At 36.2% G+C, this 23,563-nt stretch overlaps 1 protein-coding gene across 2 annotated transcripts in view; it reads right to left on the bottom strand.

Moving 5' to 3' along the window:
• LOC138710085 (uncharacterized) overlaps positions 1-23,563 on the bottom strand; it is a 226,648-nt gene that overhangs the window by 13,712 nt on the left and 189,373 nt on the right. For both annotated transcript variants that reach the window (XM_069840714.1, XM_069840715.1), the window contains exons 2-3: positions 22,544-22,670; positions 20,068-20,166 (exon numbers count right to left, since the gene is read on the bottom strand). In XM_069840714.1, coding sequence (XP_069696815.1) covers positions 20,068-20,166; positions 22,544-22,670 — 226 coding nt within the window. The remainder of the gene's footprint in view (positions 1-20,067; positions 20,167-22,543; positions 22,671-23,563) is intronic.

Raw genomic sequence — 23,563 nt, forward strand, 5'->3', positions numbered from 1 at the left:
TTTACTTAAAAGGGGGGTTATAAGGGGGCCTGAATTAAATAAATCGAAATATCTCCCTTCTTATTAATTTTCAAGAAAAATATTGTATAACAAAAGTGTCTTTAAAATAATTTCCGATAAGTTTTATTCCATGCAAAATTTTGATAGGACTGATATTTAATGAGATAAATGAGTTTCAAAATTACAATAACAACGCCATATAAGGCGGTGTAATGAAATAAAAAACAAATGACTTCGTCTATAAGGGGCCTTGGACAACAACAATCGAAAGCTATGAAACATAGCCTACAGAGAATGTTTCTGTGTTTGTATGAAGTAATATAGGAAGCTAAATTAACCGATGTGTATAATTAATTATTAATTCACCATTGGAAAGTGTAGTTTCTCTAGATGGACATAATGCTATAATGTTATTACAGTAACTTCTGAGTGAATCGAGGACAGGTAAGATTAAAATAGCTTCTTATGCACAGAAAACTTGATAGGCATTCGTTTCCTGTATTTCCTAAAATAATTTTTATGACCAAATGAGTGGTCTCTGGATCAAAATGATCGCATTTTAATTTTTTAATACAATTTAAATTAAGTAACATAATAAACGATTTATCCTTCTATCAAACACGAATGTTCCCTGGATCAAATGTCCTATTTTAATTATGTAATTACTCTATTATTTATTTCTAACGGGTGTAGAGGAGCGCACGGGTACGGCTAGTACAACATATGGCAGTAAATATCAGACTTATTGCAATATTGGTACATGAGTTTTGCAACAATATTCTGGGGAAATTCTACAGATAGTAATAGTATAGTTCTACTGCAAAAAAATAAATAGAATAACAATAGTTGGTGCCAAACTAGGGAATCGTGTAGGCCCATTTAAAAAAAAACTAAAAATAATGCCCATGGCTTGTCAGTATATTTCTTCATTAATGAACTTCCTCGTATGTAATCGTGAAAACTTTGTAACTAATTTAATATTCCATAGCATAAATATTCGTCAAAAAATGACTTTTATACTCCATCGACAAATCTATCATACTATGAAAAGGAGTGCGTAATATGGCAGTAAAAATTTTTAATAGCCTCCCTATGGATGTAAAAAATCAAACTCAAAACATAAGATTATTTAGGGCCAAATTGAAGAAGTGTCTAATTTCTCACGCCTTCTTTTCTGTGACATCCAACAACACTGCATGAATATCTCTGCCTTGAATTAAGTATCGATAATAACCCCTTATGTTTTACCCTCAACCCTTCTTTTTAATATATTCGTAGATGACATACCAGAGATGGTCGATAAAATCGAATCGGAAGCTCCAAATTTAGACGGGATCTCCATACCTGCACTCTTATATGCATATGATCTGATTTTGATATCTCGATCAATAAATGGACTGCAACAGGAACTTTACTGCTTGGAGAATTATTGTAGTCAGTGGGGCATGATTGTGAATACAGACAAGATCACGAAAATTATTTTTAAAAATGGATCTGTATATAGGAGGGATGAGACATGGACATACGACGGGCACATATTGGAAAATGTGAAACATTTCATATATTTAGGGGTTACTATTTTCGGTAATACATTAACAAGTGCTTAACATCTACAGCAATACACGCGTCGATACATGCGGAATCAGTTGTCACCTCTAATTCATTCGTAACTGGTTTCACAATTCTGGAATATGGAGTAGGTGGAAGAAAACGTACGTAAATAGAGAATAAGTTTCACTTTGATAGGGCCAATGTACAGCCATTGGCCGCTACTGAAGACAAAACAAATGAAGCAAGGCTGTGGAAAGTACATTTCTCTACCTACTGCATTCCTTAAAGTGCATTCATATTTTTTTGTAGCATTACTGTGGGATGAAAACAATCAGCCTCATTGGCATGCATTGAGAGACGTTTGGAACATGAGATGCAGTTATAATGTAGACAGCAGAAGTTTGCATCGGACGTTTTCGCTCGCGCGCCAAGTAGTTCATAGCATAATCCGATAGGTTGCGCACATGCATGATGGGTAAAATTGTCGCGAGCGATAAATCCTCGAACGATGTAAGCCGAGCGTTAGACATTCGTTCTTGTTACAGTGATGAACTGTGTAATAACATCATAGATGTTTATCATTTCAAAACTTTGCAGTGTTTAACTAACCTCTCCATAGTACAACTACAAAACTTGCTTTAAAATGTAATATAAATGTTGTAGGTAAATGTTTCCCCCCCCCCCCCACAGGAGTGATTTTGTTTTTGCCACATCTGATAGATGTTATTGGATGTAAATGTAATTATTATAAACGGAGAACATAATCACGATAATGCAAGAACTGTATCAAGTTTTCTAGTACCGGTAATAATAATAATCTCTAATAACTAGTGTATCAATCTTTGCGTCTGTAACAGTTGTGTAGCATGATTATTCGTTTTATTATATTTTCTGTGACGTTATCTCTGTACTAATATTGTTATTAATCTACTGCTATATCAATAATATTTTGTAAAACGTTTCTACATTGCCGCAGTATATAGGCGGAACACTATGTATGGACCTATCATATTATATATGTGGTAAATCAAATATTGAATAATTATTAATTAGCAACTGTATATCGAAGTTTTTCGTACTATTTTATTTATAACTTCATGTTACTGTTTTGGCACGTTCCATTAAACGTTTGTCATAAACGCAGAAAATAAAGCCTTATTTTTACCGTGTGAGCAAAACAAGTATATCTTGTCTGTCGCCTTCCATACAAGATAAGACATGTCGGTGAGATGACCTTATAGTGTACTTCTATTTATTATGAGCGTATCACAACCGATCTTATCTCACTCGAGCGTGCAACATTCGACCGAGTTCAAGCGAGCGATTTAACTCCAATGCAGCACACTGGTAGACAGTATTTTTAAGAATGAAGTGCGTGTTTATTTATTTGATTATTTTACGACGCTTTATCAACTGTTATGGATATCTATCTGAATGAGATGAAAGTGATAATGCCATTGAAATGAGTCCAGGGTCCAGCGCCGAAAACTACCCAGCATTTGTTCTTAATGTGTTGAAGAAAAACCTCGGAAAAGACCACTACCAGGTAATTTGTAAAGTACGTGTTATGGTCTAAAAAAATACGGTATGTATTCGGTTAAGTGATATCTGTTATCGCGCTTTCAATTTCTTACAACTCTTCGAAACCCACATCAAGCACTTCTTTCTATCCCTTATCATAGAACGTCTTTATACTCATCTTCTTATACTGTAGCAATACCTCACCTCTGGAATTCGTTACCTAATGACGTCAGGGACTACCGGACTTTATCACAATTCAAAATTAAATTGGAAAATTTTGTCTTAGTTAATGTTTTTAAGTATTGCTAGAAGTATCAATTTCATGAAGTGTTATTGAATGTCATGAATTCATCTACAGAATAGAAGGCGTGAGAAATTAGGTACTTCTTTAATTTGGCCCTAAATAATTTTATGTTTTGAGTTTCATTTTTTATATCGATAGGGAGGCTATTAAAAATTTTTACTGCCATATAATGCATTCCTTTTTGATAGCACGATAGACTTTCCGATGGAGTATGAAAGTAATTTTTTTTACCTGTATTTATGCTATGAACTGTTGAATTAGTTACAAAGTTTTCACGATTACATATGAGGAAGATTATTAACGAAAAGATATACTGACAAGCCATGGGCATTATTTGTAGTTTTTTGAAAACAATCCTACACGATTCCCTAGATTTGGCACCTACTATTATTCTAATTACTCTTTTTTGTAATAGAAATATATTGTTACTATCTGTGGAATTTCCCCAGAATATTATTCCAAAGCTCATTACCGAGTGGAAGTATGCAAAGTATATTGTTTTTAAGGTATTGATATTTACTATCTTTTGCATAGATCTAATAACAAAACAAGCTAATTTAGTTTGGGGGTAATTTCTTTAATATGATTTTTCCAATTTAACACATTATCGATTTTTAAGCCAAGAAATTTGGTTTTGTTGTTTCTAATAGGGATCTATTATTAATTATTGCGCTAGAAATTTGCGACGTTGAATTTGGATAGGATTTAAATTGAATTATGTTAGTTTTGTTACAATTCTGGAAGAGAAGGTCTGATGGCCTTAACTACACCAGAATAAATAAATAAATAAATAAATAAAAAATTTTACTGTATAACAAAAATAATTTTACAATCCGCAGAATTTCGAGATTTGACTATACATAGAACTGAAACTTCAATTCCCTGACTAAATTCGAACACAAGGTCCGCTGATTTGTTGGCATTACATGTAAATCAAGCGAACTCGAACAGGAATGTCACTTGGACTGTACGTGGCCCCAGGAGAGCGACTGAGAATTCGGAAGGTGATTACAGGTCGTAGGATTCCGATAACTGCGGACTCTGTTCTGTAATAGAGGCCGTCTGCACTTGTAGCGAATTAGGAAAGTTAAATTGAAAGCCTCGTGCTGCGTTTGATATTGGGATAGTTGAATTAACGCCCGGCACAGCGCTGTTCCAACCACGCACCACAGCAACCCTGCCGATCATAATACTAAACGGACTGGAACTGCAGTTACAGCTCATGTATTGCAAAACCACACGCCTTTTTTTTTCCTGCTTGTGGATATCTCGAATCGTCCAAGACTGTTAATGAGAGGAAGAGAATTGATAGCTGGAAGCCCTACCTTGTAGTAACGTTCGGAAATCGAAAATGACTTATGTATAGTTTGTACGGAATTTCAAATATCTATCGAGAGTAACGAAACGAAACTAGTAAGGTACCTACGACTATTAAAGCCCAGCATCTTATAAGGCCCACTACTTATTTCTGCCATTAGTTATACACTTTTGCAAAAGAGAGCAACAGCTCTTAAGACCTATTTCTTCTTGCATTCGAGTGAGGCATAAAGAAATTAGATTCTCATTCTTGTTTGCAGCTGACTGGTGGCAACAAGTTACGTGTGATTATTTCTGCTTTCATTATAAAATTTTGCAAAATTTAAGTTGATAATAAGTTTGGGGCTACCGTGAAACTTTCGCTAATGAGCATATGAGCACTCTATGAATTAAAATTGGCGCGAAGTAACAGAGCAGGAAATAAGGCCCATGAAATAAATACAGAAGAACCCCGATTATCCGTCACTCTATTAACCGATTGGCGGATTATTCAACTGTCTTTCTCTAGGATTTTTTTTTGTAATGTACATTATATTAGCACGTTATTTTTTCTAGAGAGGGTTATTACAAGACTTTAACCCCTACACAGTATGGTCTACTGTTTGAGTTGTCGTACTGTAGAATTTCCATATTAAATGTTTTCCATGGGTATTAAAAGAAATCGTGCTGAGCTATATATGAAAAAGTACAAATAATTGAGTAGTTTGGAGAACAAGAAACTGTGGTTCATCTCAGAATACAAGTTTGGCGTCACAACGTGTGCAATTTAATAAAAATCGAGGCTAAAGTGTATAAAGTATGTAAATATACACTTCCACTATTCCTATCTTCCCACAGAAGTCATTACAAAGAGTTTTGTTGCCCCTTAAAAACCCATCGTTAACAACCAGACATAAATCAGTGCATTTCTGGTACACTATTTAGCATGTTGAATACAAGGCCATAGAGAAAATTACGAAAGTATAAGCATTATTCACTAAATTTACGAAAATGTTTTATGGTACGGATTATCCGATTTTTCGATTAACCGTTCAGCCCATCCCGTTCATTACCACGGATAATAGAGGTTCTATTGTACGTGGAAACGCCCACAGTTCATAGAAGTCCCTGAGCTATAAAGTTCAAACTCTGAAGCACGATCTTTTTTGCAAGAAATGAAACGAACGAAAGACTGACAATTCCTAATGCAGAAAGAGCACTGGATGAGCCATCAACTTCAGGATTTGTAAACATCCAGGGGACGCGGTTGTGTTCTGTCTGCGAAGAGAAATGTTGTAGATATAAGTTACATGTGTATGTCTCTTGTGAATGTTGGGTGCACGATGAATGTGTAGGTCTCACTGAGGAAAAAACTGAACACTTTGTATGTCCAAGTTGTGTTTCATGCAGATATTCTTTATTATGGGCCTTATTATCTGTCACAGCAGGATATAAGCCCAGTAACATGATGTTAATTTTCATTGCTCACAGCATTTATGTGTCTGTTTGAATATTTATTTGAAGTAAAATATTATAGGATAATCATAAAAGTATGCTATTCCATTATTTAAAAATTGCTAAACGTCTTCATTTCAAAGAAAAAAAGTTTTATTCCTTAGGTGGGCCTTATTACCTCCGGTTACCTTAACTAATAACAGAGAGGAAAATGTCATAATAACGACGAAATCCTTCAATATATCAAAGAGTATACTTATCTTGGTCAAATAATGTTATCCGACAAGTCTACCCACACAGAAGTCCTAAGTAATTTAGGCCTCACGGTCGAAATGTTGGAACCTTAAATTCATTCTCACAAATAGGGCATCCAGGATGAAGATAAAATGGGACGTAATGAATAGCTGCATCCTTGTCATCTTAAGGCCCGCTCCTACTTAATGGAATCGAACAGAGCCGAACCGAATCGAATCGAAACGTCTGCCAGTGCTCACATATAGTGAAGTCGAACCGAACCGAAGCGTGTAAAGATTAAAATGTATTTATAATGTCCTTAGCACAGTTATGTGAAGACGCGAAAAGAGAAGAAATAAATGTCCAAATCAAGGAAAAGAAAAACTGGTTGTGAACCTTTCGAGAATATGCTGAAAGGTAGAGATGATGTTTCAAATAGGCTACTTGATTATGTATAACAGTTGCCAAAGTAGATAAAAGTTCAGTCAGGTGTAACCAACTGTGGCTATTCAAGGCTGCTTGACGTTCGGGACTTCGGGACTGATCAATCTCGACTTCTCGTAACACTCACAAGCAGACTTTACGCCAACGACGCGCGACGTATGCAACATTGTCGTGCGGGTTTTCGGCTTTGCGGGCGCCGTTAGTCTTGCTTTCTCGATCATTGTTCATCTCTAATGTACAGCCATATCACGAGAATTCAACCGCTGTTCAACTCCAGATATGTTGCAGCCTATTGGCTTATTCAGGTCGTCCCTTTGTTATATATTTTTTTCCTCGTTCAAGTTTATTGTCTGTCAGACGCGTCTGTAATCTCATGATCCATTGAGCAGTCTCAATATTTTATCACCGGGGGAAGGAGAAAATAATTATTTCCGCCGCCTTACAGATGACTCTACCTCGGAAATTGAAGCTTCACTTTGTACAATAGGCAAATCCAGAAAGGAGCAGCATGTGAAGGTTTTAGGAACCAACCAGTATTCCCAGTAGAATTCTATAATATTTATATTTAGTATTTAGTATTTATTTATTTAACATGGTAGAGATAAGGCCATCAGGCCTTCTCTACCCCTCTACCAGGGGATTACAACTATAATATGAAGAATAAAATTACAATTAATATTAAATTTAAAATTACAATTGCAATAAAAATTGAAGTACGACAAGATTACCTGATTAATGAAAGCTACACAATTTATCATAGAAGTTAAGAACATAGAATATTTTTGTATTTACTGAATTACAAATTAAACCTAGAATAACAAAATTCTATAGTGATGAAATTACCATATATTGAGATATTTTGTGATAGATTAAGAGAACTATTTAGAAGAAACCATGTCTGAACGAGTCTCAATTACTGACCAAGTGCCTAGTAAACCTGCGTTTGAATTCAATTTTATTTCGACAGTCCCTGATGCTAGCAGATAACGAATTCCATAGTCTTGGCAGAACTATTGTGAAAGAGGATGAGTATGAGGAGGTGCGATGGGATGGTATTGTTAGTATTGTTTCATGGCGAGAGCGTGTGTTCAGATTGTGGTGGGAAGAAAGGTAAGTGAAGCGAGACGACAGGTACGAAGGAATAGAAGAGTTCAAGATTTCGAAGAGAAGGAGAAATGAATGTAAATTTCTTTTCTTATCTAGTTTAAGCCAACCTATTGTTTCCAGGGATGGAGTAATATGATCATATTTACGAACATTGCTTACAAAACGTACACACAAATTATGAGCACGTTGAAGTTTCGTTTTGTTGTCGCTGGAAAGATCAGACAGTAAAATGTCAGCATAGTCAAAATAGGGAAATGCAAGCGTCTGCACAAGGGACTTTTTTAAGCAAGAGGAAGGTAAACATTTACCCTTTTTAGCACATGGATAATAGAATATACTTTTCTGCAGGTTCTAGCATTATTGTCCTATGTAAAGAATGAAATTCCCTGCTGAAAAATTACCTTTCGTAACTTTTACTGTAAAATTCGAACAGAAAATAATTTCTACTCCCGCAGGTCTAAATATTGCAAACGACCGACATAGGTGCAACAGGTGACAAACATTGCTTTACCATTAATTATCAAGAAGCGCTTCTATTCTACTTTATTCATGTACTGACCCAACATAAATGATTACGCTAAATTCATGTCACTTGATAAATACAAATAACATACATTAATTGTTATTTAATATATGTACTTTTGCTCAGGTGTATTTACCCGCTTTCGTTATTACACAGTTTTAACTCTGCACGGAAGCTACAGGTGGGTTTGAGTCTGCGCTAGTTTACGAATGTTAGTCAATACCCACGTCTTCCTCGGTGGTATAATGATATTATGCTAGCCGTTGGAATCTAGGTTCAAAACCTGCCTAAGGCGATGGGCTTTAATGGTCAATAAAATCCTTAATGTGGATTCTTCCTGGAAGAAAATAAAGCCGGAAGGCTCATGTTATGGCACGTACCTACAAGAACCCTGTCTCTGATAGAGGGCTACATTGGCAATGGAATATTCCTTATTGGTATAAATCGATGCCAGACGTAGTGTTGGCACCATTGCACGGACATTATCCTTGTATCCATCGAATGACAGAAAGACTTTGATGCGTCCTAAGGAAGGGCCGTAAACAACACGAAGAAAATAGAAAGATTCTTTGGAAAAATGTAATGTAAAAAATGTAGAATATTTCACAGACTACGAATTTTGAGATTTACAGATTCTCATATCTCCCTTTCCATGGACAAAATATCATTCTTCATTAGTTTTAATCACGGACAAAACACTTCTATCACAAACATTGAATCCCAAGTAATCAAAATTCCTAATTTAAAACGATAAACAGCTAGGTTTATGTTACTATACATTATTCCGTGGAATTACATTGTCTTCTTCCTGGTGTTATACACGGATTACGACGTAAATGAACCCTATCTTGCCAACGACTATGAGGTATGCTCACAGCTCTGTAAGACTTACAGCATACTGCATCGGACTAATGTTCCGGGACGAGTGTCCGATACAGTATGCTCAGCGTCACACCGAACGGTCGGACACAAAACCGTCCTGTACGTGACAGAATATCCGATGCAGTATGCCGCGTGTAATCACCGTCACATCGAATGGTCCGACACAAAATCATCTTGTACGAGACAGAATGTCCGATGCAGTATGCTATAGCTCGCGCAAGAAACGATTACCGAAAACCAATGGTGGCGTTGCTGTCTGTTTTGACGTGTGTCTATAGGCACGCCGAGGGGGGAGGGGTGCGAGCCGATGGAAGTACTGTGTCTTCCAAGAAGATGAACAAATGAGGACATCGCTGTGGAAATAAAGAACGCAGCAAGAGAAAAATTCGAAGCTAATTAAACGCGCAACATATGTTTACGAATGAAATAATAATACCGTGCGATACAAGACACGCATTCAAATGCAATGGAACGAACTAAAGTCGTAATGTAACTATCACAACGCAAGACTGATTCTATCGATGTCATTTCTCTTCCGACTGTACTCTTGAATATCATTCAAGTTATCTCGTGACCTTTCCTGTCGCCCGCTCTTCCTTATCGCAATGTTTGATTCGCATTCCTTCCGTCGGTATTCCGTGCTTGCGAGACCTATACAGACTCATAAGAATCCGTGTAATCACCGTCACATCGAACGGTCCGAAACAAAACCGTCCTGTATGAGATAGAATGTACGATACAGTATGCTGCGTGTAATCATCGTCACATCCAACGGTCCGACACAAAACCGTCCTGTACGAGACAGAATGTACGATACAGTATGCTGCGTGTAATCATCGTCACATCCAACGGTCCGACACAAAACCGTCCTGTACGAGACAGAATGTCCGATGCAGTATGCTGCGTGTAATCATCGTCACATCCAACGGTCCGACACAAAACCGTCCTGTACGAGACAGAATGTACGATACAGTATGCTGCGTGTAATCATCGTCACACCCAACGGTCCGACACAAAACCGTCCTGTACGAGACAGAATGTACGATACAGTATGCTGCGTGTAATCATCGTCACATCCAACGGTCCGACACAAAACCGTCCTGTACGAGACAGAATGTCCGATGCAGTATGCTGCGTGTAATCATCGTCACATCCAACGGTCCGACACAAAACCGTCCTGTACGAGATAGAATGTACGATACAGTATGCTGCGTGTAATCATCGTCACATCCAACGGTCCGACACAAAACCGTCCTGTACGAGACAGAATGTACGATACAGTATGCTGCGTGTAATCATCGTCACACCCGACGGTCCGACACAAAACCGTCCTGTACGAGACAATGTCCGATGTAGTATGCTGCGTGTAATCATCGTCACATCCAACGGTCCGACACAAAACCGTCCTGTACGAGACAGAATGTACGATACAGTAAGCTGCGTGTAATCATCGTCACATCGAACGGTCCGAGACAAAACCGTCCTGTCCGAGATATAATGTCCGATGCAGTATGCTACCAGCCTAACATCCAGGCTTGTAATCAGTGTATGATTCTTTTAGTAGGCGGAGTATCAGTAAGTTACTCATCCTATTTGAATATTTTATATTCATATTTTTGTTTAAGACTTCTAATTGCAATTTTACGTACAATTATCTCCTCTGAATTCTTCATAACAAGGACAAAACTTGTTTCGAAAGCTTGCAATGACCCTCTGCGTGTGATTGAAAAGAGGATATCACAGTGGCGTTATTACACGCCGGGAGATAGCGCGCATGTGATTCAAATCAACGTAACCGGTTTAGAATTTTCATAGCGGTGCAATGACGTGGTTTGTGAACCGTTATCAGAGAAGCCATTAAACTGAAGGAATCATAGTTTGCGATTTGGAACACTGTTGCAGGAAAGGCCGCGCTGTCATATTCGTGCCTGGTAGTTAGTGAGAGTGACCGGCAGGTAGAGTGCGTGGTATCACGGCCACTTTCATTGTGTGGGCTTGTTTCAACCCCCTCTGCAACGAATTAGCAATAATCCCCAGGGTTGAAGTCCCATAGCGCTTGGGGAGGCACCCGCACTTCCCATCAAGTGCAGCGGAGTGAGTTGACGTCCCTCCACCCCCCTTTGCTCACCTCCACTAATCACCCCTCCTATTTCCACCGGCAAATTAGTCAAATTAAGCACTGCAAACCATGATGATCGGACGGGATATTATGGCCATGTGTATTGTGCCCCGTGTTAGGCCATGGTAATCCCATTTTCTATGGCGCTCGCTCAGAGAGGATTTTTAAGCGTGAAAATACACGGTTTTTAACCAAATCTCTTTAGTCCGCTCGTGATATTCTATCTGTCGCTTCCTCCACTAAAGATAAAGCGACATTTCATTATTATCTTTTGCAGGTTTAATAATCACGCCGAACAATATAGCAATATAGAAATTAATACGAACTTCATTGTTGGTTCTCTAACTACAGCGTGTTCGTATGTCCGAATAGTCAAATTATTTACTTACTAGCTGTACCCGTGCGCTCCGCTGCACTTGTTAGAAATAAATATAAAGTGATTACATAATTAAAATAGGACATCTGGTCCAGGGAACATTCGTGTTTGATAGAAGGATAAATCGTTTAATATGTCACTTAATTTAAATTGTATTTAAATAATTAAAATGCGATCATTTTGGTCCAGAGACCGCTCATTTAGTGCAATGATAATTCCTTTAACATATTTCTTAATTCTTATTACATGCAAATAATTAAAATATGATCATTTGGTTCAGAGAACATTCGTTTTTGGTGCAATTTGGTCCCATCAAAATTTTGCTTGGTATGAAACGTATCAGAAATCATTTTTAAAGAAACTTTTATTATGCAACATTTTTCACAAAAATTAATAATAAGGGAGATATTTCGATGTATTTAATTCAAGCCCCATTATAACCTCCCTTTTAAATAAAGTATTTTGAATGCCATATAGCATAAAATCTAAGTTACAACGAACTTAATTTATATTTCAATTTTCATATAAATCGGTTCAGCCATTATCGCGTGAAAAGGTAACAAACATCCAGACAGACAGACATACAAACAAAAATTTCAAAAAAGCGATTTTCGGTTTCAGGATGGTTAATTATACATGTTAACACTAATTATTTTTGGAAAATCTAAAATTTCCAGAAAAATTTTGGCTACAGATTTATTATTAGTATAGATTCCATCCTTTCTTTTATTCTTTTCTACTTTATTCCTTTCTTTCTTCCTTTCTTTCTTTTTCCTTTTCTCTTTTTCTTCAAAATTAAAATTTAATTATTTATAAATGTGGTCAATATACCATCCCTTAAATATTGCAGATTTTGGAGGTTGATTACAGTAATGTTCAATTTATCACGCATGATATCATCATCTTCTTCTTCTTCTTCTTCTTCTTCTTCTTCTCAGTCTCTAAAACTTCATTTGCTGAACGTTTTGGCCTTCTCTACAATGATCCGCCATTCTTTGCTATAGTTTATATCAGCGTTTCTCAAACTTTTTTTGAAATGGGGACCACATTTTAAAGTTAGAACCTCCGCGGACCACCTTACTCTTGTTCCCTTCGAAAGCAAATTTATCAATTTTGTAGTATATTTTAACACCAGTGTACTTATATTTTAAAACAGAATTAACATTCGGTACTTTGGTCCTCTGTTATGAATTAGGGTGGTCCCTGGCTGGGTTACAGGCGCGGCGCCAGATGTGCAGGGAAAAGATGACGAGAAACACCACGTTCATAATGCTTTAAATCCCTTTTTTGTTACTGAGAGTAGAGTGGGAAATCGGTAGACGGGTAGGGTAATAAATTTCATAAAATATCAGTACTGGGAGAAAAAGTTAAATTCGATTGCCATGTGTCATTTCCAAACTCTTGAGATTTTCAGCTATAATGCGATAAGCAGTTCGTTTGAATTTTATTTTTTCTTCTGTCTTTTTTGAAGGATCACAAGGACAGACCTCGAGGACCTCAGGTAGGTCCGCGGACCATGGTTTGTGAAACGCTGGTTTATATAACATATCCTCCAATTTTTTATATTTCTTTCAGGTCGTTTATTATATCATCCTCACATCTGATTTTTGGTCTTCCTTGTGCTCTTGTTCCTAGTGGTTTCCATTTAAATATTTCCTTGTCTAATCTTTCATCTGACATGTTTATATGGCCGAACCATCTTAATCTTTGTGATTTAATAAAATTACTGATGTTTCCATTTTTATTTAGTATTTATAACACGTACTCGTATTCATAGATTTCAAAAAGGCGTATGGCTCGGTTAAGAGAAGTTTTATATAATATTCTTATTGAATTTGGTATTCCCAAGAAACTAGTTCGATTAATTAAAATGTGTCTTAGTGAAACTTACAGCAGAGTCCTTATAGGCCAGTTTCTATCTGATGCTTTTCCAATTCACTGCGGGCTAAAGTAAGGAGATGCACTATCACCTTTACTTTTTAACTTCGCTTTAGAATATGCCATTAGGAAATTTCAGGATAATAAACAGGGTTTGGAGTTGAATGGGTTACATCAGCTTCTTGTCTATGCGGATGGCGTGAATATGTTAGGAGAAAATCCACAAACAATTATGGAAAACGTGGAAATTCTACTTGAAGCAAGTAAAGCGATAGGGTTGGAAGTCAATCCCGAAAAAACTAAGTATATGATTATGTTTCCTGACTAGGATATTGAACGAAATGGAATTATAAAAATTGGAGATTTATCTTTCGAAGAGGTGGGAAAATTCAAATATCTTGGAGCAACAGTAACAAATATAAATGACACTCGGGAGGAAATTAAACACAGAATAAATATGGGAAATGCGTGTTATTATTCGGTTGAGGAGCTTTTGTCATCTAGTCTTCTGTCAAAAAATCTGAAAGTTAAAATTTATAAAACAGTTATATTACCGGTTGTTCTGTATGGTTGTGAAACTTTGGCTCTCACTTTGAGAGAAGAACAGAGATTAAGGGTGTTTGAGAATAAGGTTCTTATGAAAATATTTGGGGTTAAGAGGGATGAAGTTACAGGAGAATGGAGAAAGTTACACAACGCAGAGCTGCACGCATTGTATTCTTCACCTGACATAATTAGGAACATAAAATCCAGACGTTTGGGATGGGCATGACATGTAGCACGTATGGGCGAATCCAGAAATGCATATAGAGTGTTAGTTGGGAGGCCGGAGGGAAAAAGACCTTTAGGGAGGCCGAGACGTAGGTGGGAAGATAATATTAAAATGGATTTGAGGGAGGTGGGATATGATGGTAGAGACTGGATTAATCTTTCTCAGGATAGGGACCAATGGAGGGCTTATGTGAGGGTGGCAATGAACCTCCGGGTTCCTTAAAAGCCAGTAAGTAAGTAAGTATTTATAACATGTAGGAATACTATACCATTTTAATGAAAATTCTAACATCGTTAGAAATAAATATTTTTCATTTTATGAAGAACACTTACACTGTATATTAAAAGAGTAGACAGCGCGCAGTAGTCCAACGGCAATCATATTAGTTATTGTGGTCGAAGTTCGGGGGTTCATATCAGACCGAGCACAATGGAACTTCGGGGCAATAAACATCATTAGCATGGTTTACTTTAATTGTGGAACCGTAAAATTACTGCACGTGAAAGAACTCTAGTTTTATGACAGTGTTCAAGAACAAATTCACTGAGAATTTCTGGTCTACTGCAAAATTTAACAAGAATAAATATTTTCCTCTACTTACAGCTTATCATTACGCTCTCGTTTGCCGATAATAATCAGGCAATTATAGTCCCTTCTATGTATGCATAGCTATTTTTGACTTTGTAAGATTTCTCCAGAACATAAGTTAGAAATTCTTCCAATAAAAAACGAAGGTGTTAGCTTATCGGGAGAAAAATCCCCTTAGAGCTAAGATTACGTTAGAAGATAATAATATAATAGAACAAGGAATAAAATTTAATTATTTAGGAGTTTATATAGGTAATAATACAAATAAAGTTGTAAATCATAAGTTGCAAACATTTTGTAAAGATTTGGCGGTATCTGCAATTTTATAGGGATCAGAATCATGGACTACAAATAAGCGAATAATAATAAGAAGGGTAACTGCACAGATGTTTTTTTTTTGTGGCTGGCTAAAAAATTATGGAAGAAGCGCAATGAGGATCCCATATAAAAATAGAAACATTCAGTCTGATTTATAAAATAGAAGAATACGGGAGAAAATGGTATGAAATATCTATAGAATAAACAGTGAACGAACATCTTTCATAGTTTTAAACTACATACCTAGAGGAAGAAGAAGTCAGGAACGGTCTTGGAAGAGATGGAGTAAGCGGCTTTGAGACTGGACCCGGAACAGATCAATGGTCCAGATCTTATACAGGGACATCATTTTATTTTTACTAACATTTTTAATATTAACCTGGCTATACCTTTAGAAAACCGGAAACACCGTTTGCTACCCCCTTCCCTGACTGTAGTTCGATGATACTGTCGTAAAACACAAATAAAAAATCACTTTACTGGGTATAGGAGGGAAGAAAAGTAGTTCATCCATTTACGTAAACTAGGAAATATCGCGATTTTGAGTTCGAAATTTTCATTAGGTTTTTGTTTAATCAAAATGCAGTACTGTATTAACAATAAGTGTTTTTACTCACGAACTGAGCTATCCATGCGAACGTATTCATTATGCAGTGTATATTATACTGTCTACAACACATTAGCGTACAATATAGAGAATGAAGTTAAATTGCAAAATAATCATAATATGGATATTTAAACACATTTTTGAAAATGGTGGCCGTTCATTTCGATACAGGCTTCAGTTATTTTGTGCATATTATCGGACTACAGACTATTGTACCTAATTCCAATTACCAGTTTCGTCTTTCGTACTAGTAACTCATGTTGAAATAATTCTGTACCCACTCTATAAAAGAGTACCTTACGTACTGTAAATTCAATTTTCACTTCTGCCCGACCTGCACAGATAAAATTACTCAGACATGCTATCTACTGTCCGTCCAAGAGGTTATACCGTAGGATCGTAGAAAGGGGGGAAATCACGTGACAGTTAATTACTTAACGAGGCCCTTTTATTTAAGTTACAGTTGTATAATATTATGTAAACGTCCAATTCCTAACAGAAATTAATGTTTTCAGAAAAGAGCTAAGACAGCCCAGCTTTTACAGAGGGGCGAGCAGAAGCAGGTGGGGGAAATCGGGATGCGACGTAGGCAAACGGACAGTACCTGTGCGAAAATATGATTCAAAATTGAAAGCTCATACGTCACTGAAAAACGCGAACATATTTCTGGAACGTACTATACTCACTAACTCAGTACTGTTTACTATATGCGGCCTTGATTCTGTGTGGAGGACAGTTGGAACTTCATTAATAGAAGGAGTGGGAGTGAAGTACATTCAAAAACTCAGGTACAATAAAAATTGAAGTAAAAATAAAATGATGTCCTTGTAGAAGAGCATGGTGATATCTTATCATCCTATCATTCATCCATCTTTTATTGGTAGAGAGTGTTCCCTGCAGATGCCATAAAGATCCAAGTGACCACAGCTGGATTCATTATATAGTACACAACCAATTTAGGTTTAAAAGCAGAATTTTTAGCAGCTTGAACATAATTATATTCTTATTCTATAATATTGCTTTCAATCTTTTTTTTTTTTTTTTTAGATCTTACAATGTCTCTTCCGCAAAATACCACAAATTTACTTTTTAGTCAATAATTCCCTACTCTATTCCTTGAAGTATTATATAATTCGTTAATTGAAACATCACATAACTTTCAAACTTGCGACATTCCGTTTTTATATTACCTATAATTAACTGAACAAGAAAATCACGCCTTGCTGAATGCCTGTCAGACGTAAGTGGCTTAGATTATTGTCAATTTGGCATAAAACAAGATGGTGAAACAAAACACTTTGCCAGCGCGTGTTGTTATGTGGATATCCATGAACCGTTTTTATGAGGAGATTGTAGACAATTCGTCTCTTTATTCTCCTCTCGTGATTTATTTCGAGAGAAATAGAAAATCTACTTTCACACCGCCTTTATACTCACGTTCATAATGTTATTGCGGAAACTGGGACCACAGATATGTTTTATAATATGAAACTTCTTTGTGATACACAATTTATTTTGGCTTTGCAAGAGAAACAGAAATGTCGAGAGAATTCGATTCAATGTTGAAACTGTTAATTCTGATGAATTCTCTTAATGTTCATCATCATCGTCCTTGCAGGTATTAGGCCTAGTGACCTGTTACGGTCTCCATCCATCTTTTCAGGGGGCGTCCCAAAGATCGTCTTCCATATGGTATATAGCGGAGAATTTGTCTTGGGAGTCTGGAACGGTCCATTCTATTGACATGGTTAAGCCATTTTTGTCTATAGTGGTTGAGATGTTCATAAATAGGTGTAATTTTCAATTCTTTTGTAATTAGTTCATTCCTTTTGTGGTCAAGCAAGCTGTAGCCGGCAGTCCTCCTTAGAAATCTCATTTCCGCAGTTAGTACAGTCCAGGCCTCACTACCATACATGAGGACAGGTCTTGCTAGAACTTTATATGCTTTTAACCTGGTATGTTTTTGGGTTTTCGTGGTTGTGAAAACCTGGTTGATGGTTCTTAAGGCTCTATTAAAATGTTGAATATTTTCAGATATATCAGTAACAGGTAAATATGTCAAATTATAACCTAAATATTTAAATGAGTTTACCTGTTCTAACGTATGGGTTCCAATGCAAATTTTACTCCTAACTGGCTGTTTACCTTGGAACGCCATAATTTTTGTTTTGTTTGGGGAAATTTTCATATTGAAATTTTGTGCTATTATATTGAGGTGATGTATTGAGTATTGCAGCTCGTCTTCATTTGTAGCAATCTCTTAATGTTATGAGTTTTAAAATAAAAAAGTAAGTTCAATAAGTTCAGAAGAATTCCGTACAATACAAAGAATTTCTGACTAAAGGACGCGAATAGAAACTTTAACGAACAACGGTCTTATGCTAAGCTATAGTTATGAAAACAGAACTATAAACAGATCTGAGGGGAAAAAAGTTAATTATCTTGAAATTATATGTTTGAGAGATAGAAACACTCTCTTAGAAAGACAGACAAAATAACAATGTTATACGTTAGCCTCATGAGTTCAAGTGAAATCTGGCTTTGGGGTGTAGGTTTTTTCAGGGTACTCAAATTTCCCCGGACATAATTACATCATTTATCAATTCACTACCATCCATGAAAAGAAATACCGGTATATTGCCACTAGAGCGTGCCCACGGATCTAATGTTAAGACGGTAAAGGAAAGATTTGGACATCTATGAAAGATAATCATAGATCTTGATCTAATTAGCTTATGGGGTGAATGAAACAGTGTTAGTTGAAGAACAAAAATACATCAGCAAGTCCAAAGTCTGTACAAAGAAAGATTTCCAGAATTGTTGCTATATTTGAATAAGAATATTAGCATATTTACTTCTTTCTGTGAACTACAAAGGTCATACTGCCCAGTACTTGGAAGTTTTGACCATGATCATGACGATGCAGCATTTTATCTTGATTTATCTTACACTTAATTTATTGATCAGATATAAATATTTTATCATATATCTGATGATTTAATACACTAATGGCTGGTATAAGATAGAAAGGGAAACAAATTTGCTAGGAGAATATCTACCACTCATGCTCTGCTCAACGCAAATCTGACAGATGCACCGGGAATCGAACATCACTCTCTTGGTGAGAAGCCGTCAGCTGTTTGACTGTGGCTATCATGCGGTCTACGGCTTCCTCCAGCAGATCTGTATTCGACATTGTTACTGCGACATGACACATCAAGTAGCATAAATGATCATAAATTACAATTGAACCAAATGAAATGAATTTGAATTAATTTTTCTGCAACGCTCTGACAGTTTTGTGCAATTCCGTGTATACATAATGCACAAATAATTTACCTTATCGTCATCAGTGGTATAGAGATTACTGTGTTTATCTCTATACTGCAGGTACAGAAATTCAATTCCAGCCAACGTTGATGAACTTTTAGGTTGAAGAAACCCTAAGTAATTATTTCACCGATGGTACTGCATGTAAATGATCCGACTGTTTACGAATAATGATGAATACGGATAACATTTTATACTTATATACTTCATTACTCTGTCCTCAACTCCCGAAAATAGAAGTCACCCTGACAAAGATTAAAGAATAATTTTGAATTCTTAATCTTGCTGGTCCAGAGCCTCTGCGTAACGATCCCACTGACGTACAACTTTAAAAATACAACATATGTTTACATAAACCTTTTTCATCACAATGATGTCAGAAATTAGATCCTAGAATATTACACAAACTTCGTGAATCACCCTGTACGTAATTTTAATTAATGACGCATTAGGCCTATATTAAGTACTGACACACACAGACGAAACATTCTAACACTGCCTACGTTACAGCTATATGACTAACACATCTACGTCACGTCGAAATTTCTCCTAAATGTCAAGTCTTACTCTAAATCTACCAGAACAAAACCTTAAACCCAAAAACCGTGACCAAATTTCAGCAGTTGGTTTTATTAGAGTGAGGGCGTGAGGTAATTAGCAGAGAGCAATTAGGCCGCGGCCTATGCTCGTGTTTGCAAACCCCTGTATAACTGTTTGCACGCAGCTCTTCGCGTTATCATTACTGTAATTACTGACGCTTACCAACTGGATTTCGTGGAGGAACAAAACCGTAACCGGAGGCTCCGACGATGACACCACTTGTTTCACCACCGTCCGGTGAGTTTGGGAAGAGGACAGGCCCTGCAAATGAATGAGAGGCGCTTAATTAGTGGCGTACTTCAAGGAGACTGCTAATGAAACACGACACCTCCTTACATGCATTCAGCGAGCGCTTGCCTCACTCGCAGGTCAACTTGTTAATTAACAACTCATACAGTAGGGATTAGTAACAAGGACTCGAGGCTGTGCCAATACCTCGAACACTGGCTTCACCTAAAGTATAGGTAAAGTCCATATATGTGATACGAATGTATCAAAAGGAGAGGTAAAACTCTGAAGATACACTTAGCCAAAGCGTTTATTTTACATGGCAACACCCAGATTTAAATTCCGAGAAGTACTACTAAATTACTTTTATTAACAAAGTACCGGTATTTCAGGACAGTTTCTCAGAGTATTAATCCTAAAGTAGAGGTAAAGTCCATATAGGCTATATGACACGAATGTAGGAAAAAGAGAGACTTGGCAAAAGCGTTGATTTTGCACGATAACATCCAGGTTTAAATTTCGAGAAGTGCTACCAAATTATTTTATAAACAAAGAAAGTACCGGTATTTCAGGAGAGTTTCTCAGAGTATTAATCCTAAAGTAGAGGTAAAGTCCGTATAGGCTATATGACACGAATGCGTGAAAAAAAGAGAGGTAAAACTATGACTTGGCCAAAGTTTGATTTTACATGCCAACACCCAGATTTAAATTCCGAGAAGTACTACTAAATTATTTTTATTAACAAAGTACCGGTATTTCAGGACAGTTTCTCAGAGTATTAATCCTAAAGTAGAGGTAAAGTCCGTATAGGCTATATGACACGAATGTATGAAAAAAACAGAGGTAAAACTATGACTTGGCCAAAGTTTGATTTTGCATGCCAACACCTAGGTTTAAATTCCGAGAAGTACTACTAAATTATTTTTATAAACAAAGTACCGGTATTTCAGGACAGTTTCTCAGAGTATTAATCCTAAAGTAGATGTAAAGTCCACATAGGCTATATGACACGAATGTAGGAAAAAGAGAGACTTGACAAAAGCGTTGATTTTGCACGATAACATTTAGGTTTAATTTTCGAGAAGTGCTACTAAATTATGTTATAAACAAAGAAAGTACCGGTATTTCAGGAGAGTTTCTCAGAGTATTAATGCTAAAGTAGAGGTAAAGTCCGTATAGGCTATATGACACGAATAAAGAGAGGTAAAACTATGACTTGGCAAAAGTTTGATTTTACATGCCAACACCTAGGTTTAAATTCCGAGAAGTACTACTAAATTATTTTTATAAAGAAAGTACCGGTATTTCAGGACAATTTCTCAGAGTATTAATCCTAAAGTTAGAGGTAAAGTCCGTATAGGCTATATGACACGAATAAAGAGAGGTAAAACTATGACTTGGCAAAATTTTGATTTTACATGCCAACACCTAGGTTTAAATTCCGAGAAGTACTACTAAATTATTTTTATTAACAAAGTACCGGTATTTCAGGAGAGTTTCTCAGAGTATTAATCCTAAAGTAGAGGAAAGTCCGTATAGGCTCTATGACACGAAGCATGAAAAAGGGAGATAAAACTCTGACTTGGCAAAAGCGTTGATTTTACATACCAACACTCAGATTTAAATTTCGAGAAGTACTACTAAATTATTTTTATAAACAAAGTATCGGTATTTCAGGAGAGTTTCTGAGAGTATTAATCCTAAAGTAGAGGTAAAGTCCGTATAGACTATATGACACAAATGTATGAAAAAGAGAAAAAACTGACTTGACAAAAGGGTTGATTTTGCTTGCCAACAGCTAGGTTGAAGTTCCGAGAAGAACAACTAAATTATTTCTATAAACCAAATACTTCAGAAGATTTTCTCGAAGTATTAAGCCTAAAGTATAGGTGAAGTCTGTATATATAACACTAATGTATAAAAAGTTGAGGTTAAAACTCTGATGATGCTCTTGGCCAAAGTGTTGATTTTACATGCCAAAATCTAGGTTTAAATTGCGAGAAGTACAACTAAATTATTTTTATAAACAAAGTATTTAAAGTTTTCTAAGAATATTAAGCCTTCTAAGTTCGCAAAGTTAAAACAAGGTAATGTATTAAACAACTTTTGTAAATTATTTGGACATATATTCATTCTCTAAATGATAATTTCATCTCTGGATTCATTCACTGTGACATTGAGACATTAGCCTTCTATTTTAATATTTCGTATTAGTAATCCGCGATATTATAGAAAACTATAATACCAGTTTTGGTTAAGAAATATTATTTCCAGAAATCCTACCTCCATACTTCTCTTCATCATCAATTTAATTTGAATCATTCAGAATTTTCATTTGTGTTCCCTACATGTAAAAGTAATACATTTTACGTTTAGAAGAAGACAGAGTTTGTGTGGTAATGTGACTTACCCGTGTTCTGGCTACCGCTGCTAGGGATTGAGGGATCGCTGCCGGGGTTGGGGCCACCGAAGAAGTGGTCGTAATCTCCCTGTTGCGCAACAGCGAGTCCAGCCACGACGGCCAAGCAAACCAGAACCTGCAACACGATGATATATTGTGTTTTTTATTCATCAATAAACAAAGCTTTGCCTAATTACATTAAGCCCTAAGCAGTCTAAAGCACAACTACTCGAAAGATATCTGAGAACACCTTCAGATATGCCCAATAAAGACCTTGATAACTACTACAATTCTTGAATTCACCCTTGGAAGTTACAGCTCACTTAGTATAGGAATTTTAATCTATAACAAGAAAATTTTAACGATGTTAACAGATCAATTTGTAAACTACTGATATTGTGGACAATGATAATGCAGTTATAGTATTAGTATTAGTATTTATTTATTTAACCTTGTAGAGATAAGGCCGTCAGGCCTTCTCTGCCCCTCTACCAGGGGATTACAACTATAATATGAAGAATAAAATTACAATTAATATTAAATTTAAAATTACAATTATTACAATAAAAATTAAAGTACGACAAGATTATCTGATTAATGAAAGCTAGACAATTTATCATAGAAGTTAAGAACAAAGAATATTTTTGTATTTACTGAATTACAAATTAAACCTAGAATAACAAAATTCTATAGTGATGAAATTACCGGATATGGAAATATTTTGTGATAGATTAAGAGAACTATTTATAAGAAACCATGTCTGAACGAGTCTCAATTACTGACCAAGTGCCTAGTAAGTTTTCGTTTGAATTCAATTCTATTTCGACTGTCCCTGATGCAGCAGGTAACGAACTCCACAGTCTTGGCAGGGCTATTGTAAAAGAGGATGAGCATGAGGAGGTGTGATGGGATGGTATTATTAGTATTGTTTCATGGCGAGAGCGTGTGTTCAGATTGTGGTGGGAAGAAAGGTAAGTGAAGCGAGACGAAAGGTACGAAGGAATAGAAGAGTTCAAGATTTCGAAGAGA

The sequence above is a fragment of the Periplaneta americana genome, chromosome 12 (genome assembly GCF_040183065.1).
Source record: "Periplaneta americana isolate PAMFEO1 chromosome 12, P.americana_PAMFEO1_priV1, whole genome shotgun sequence".
Lineage (NCBI taxonomy): Eukaryota > Metazoa > Arthropoda > Insecta > Blattodea > Blattidae > Periplaneta > Periplaneta americana.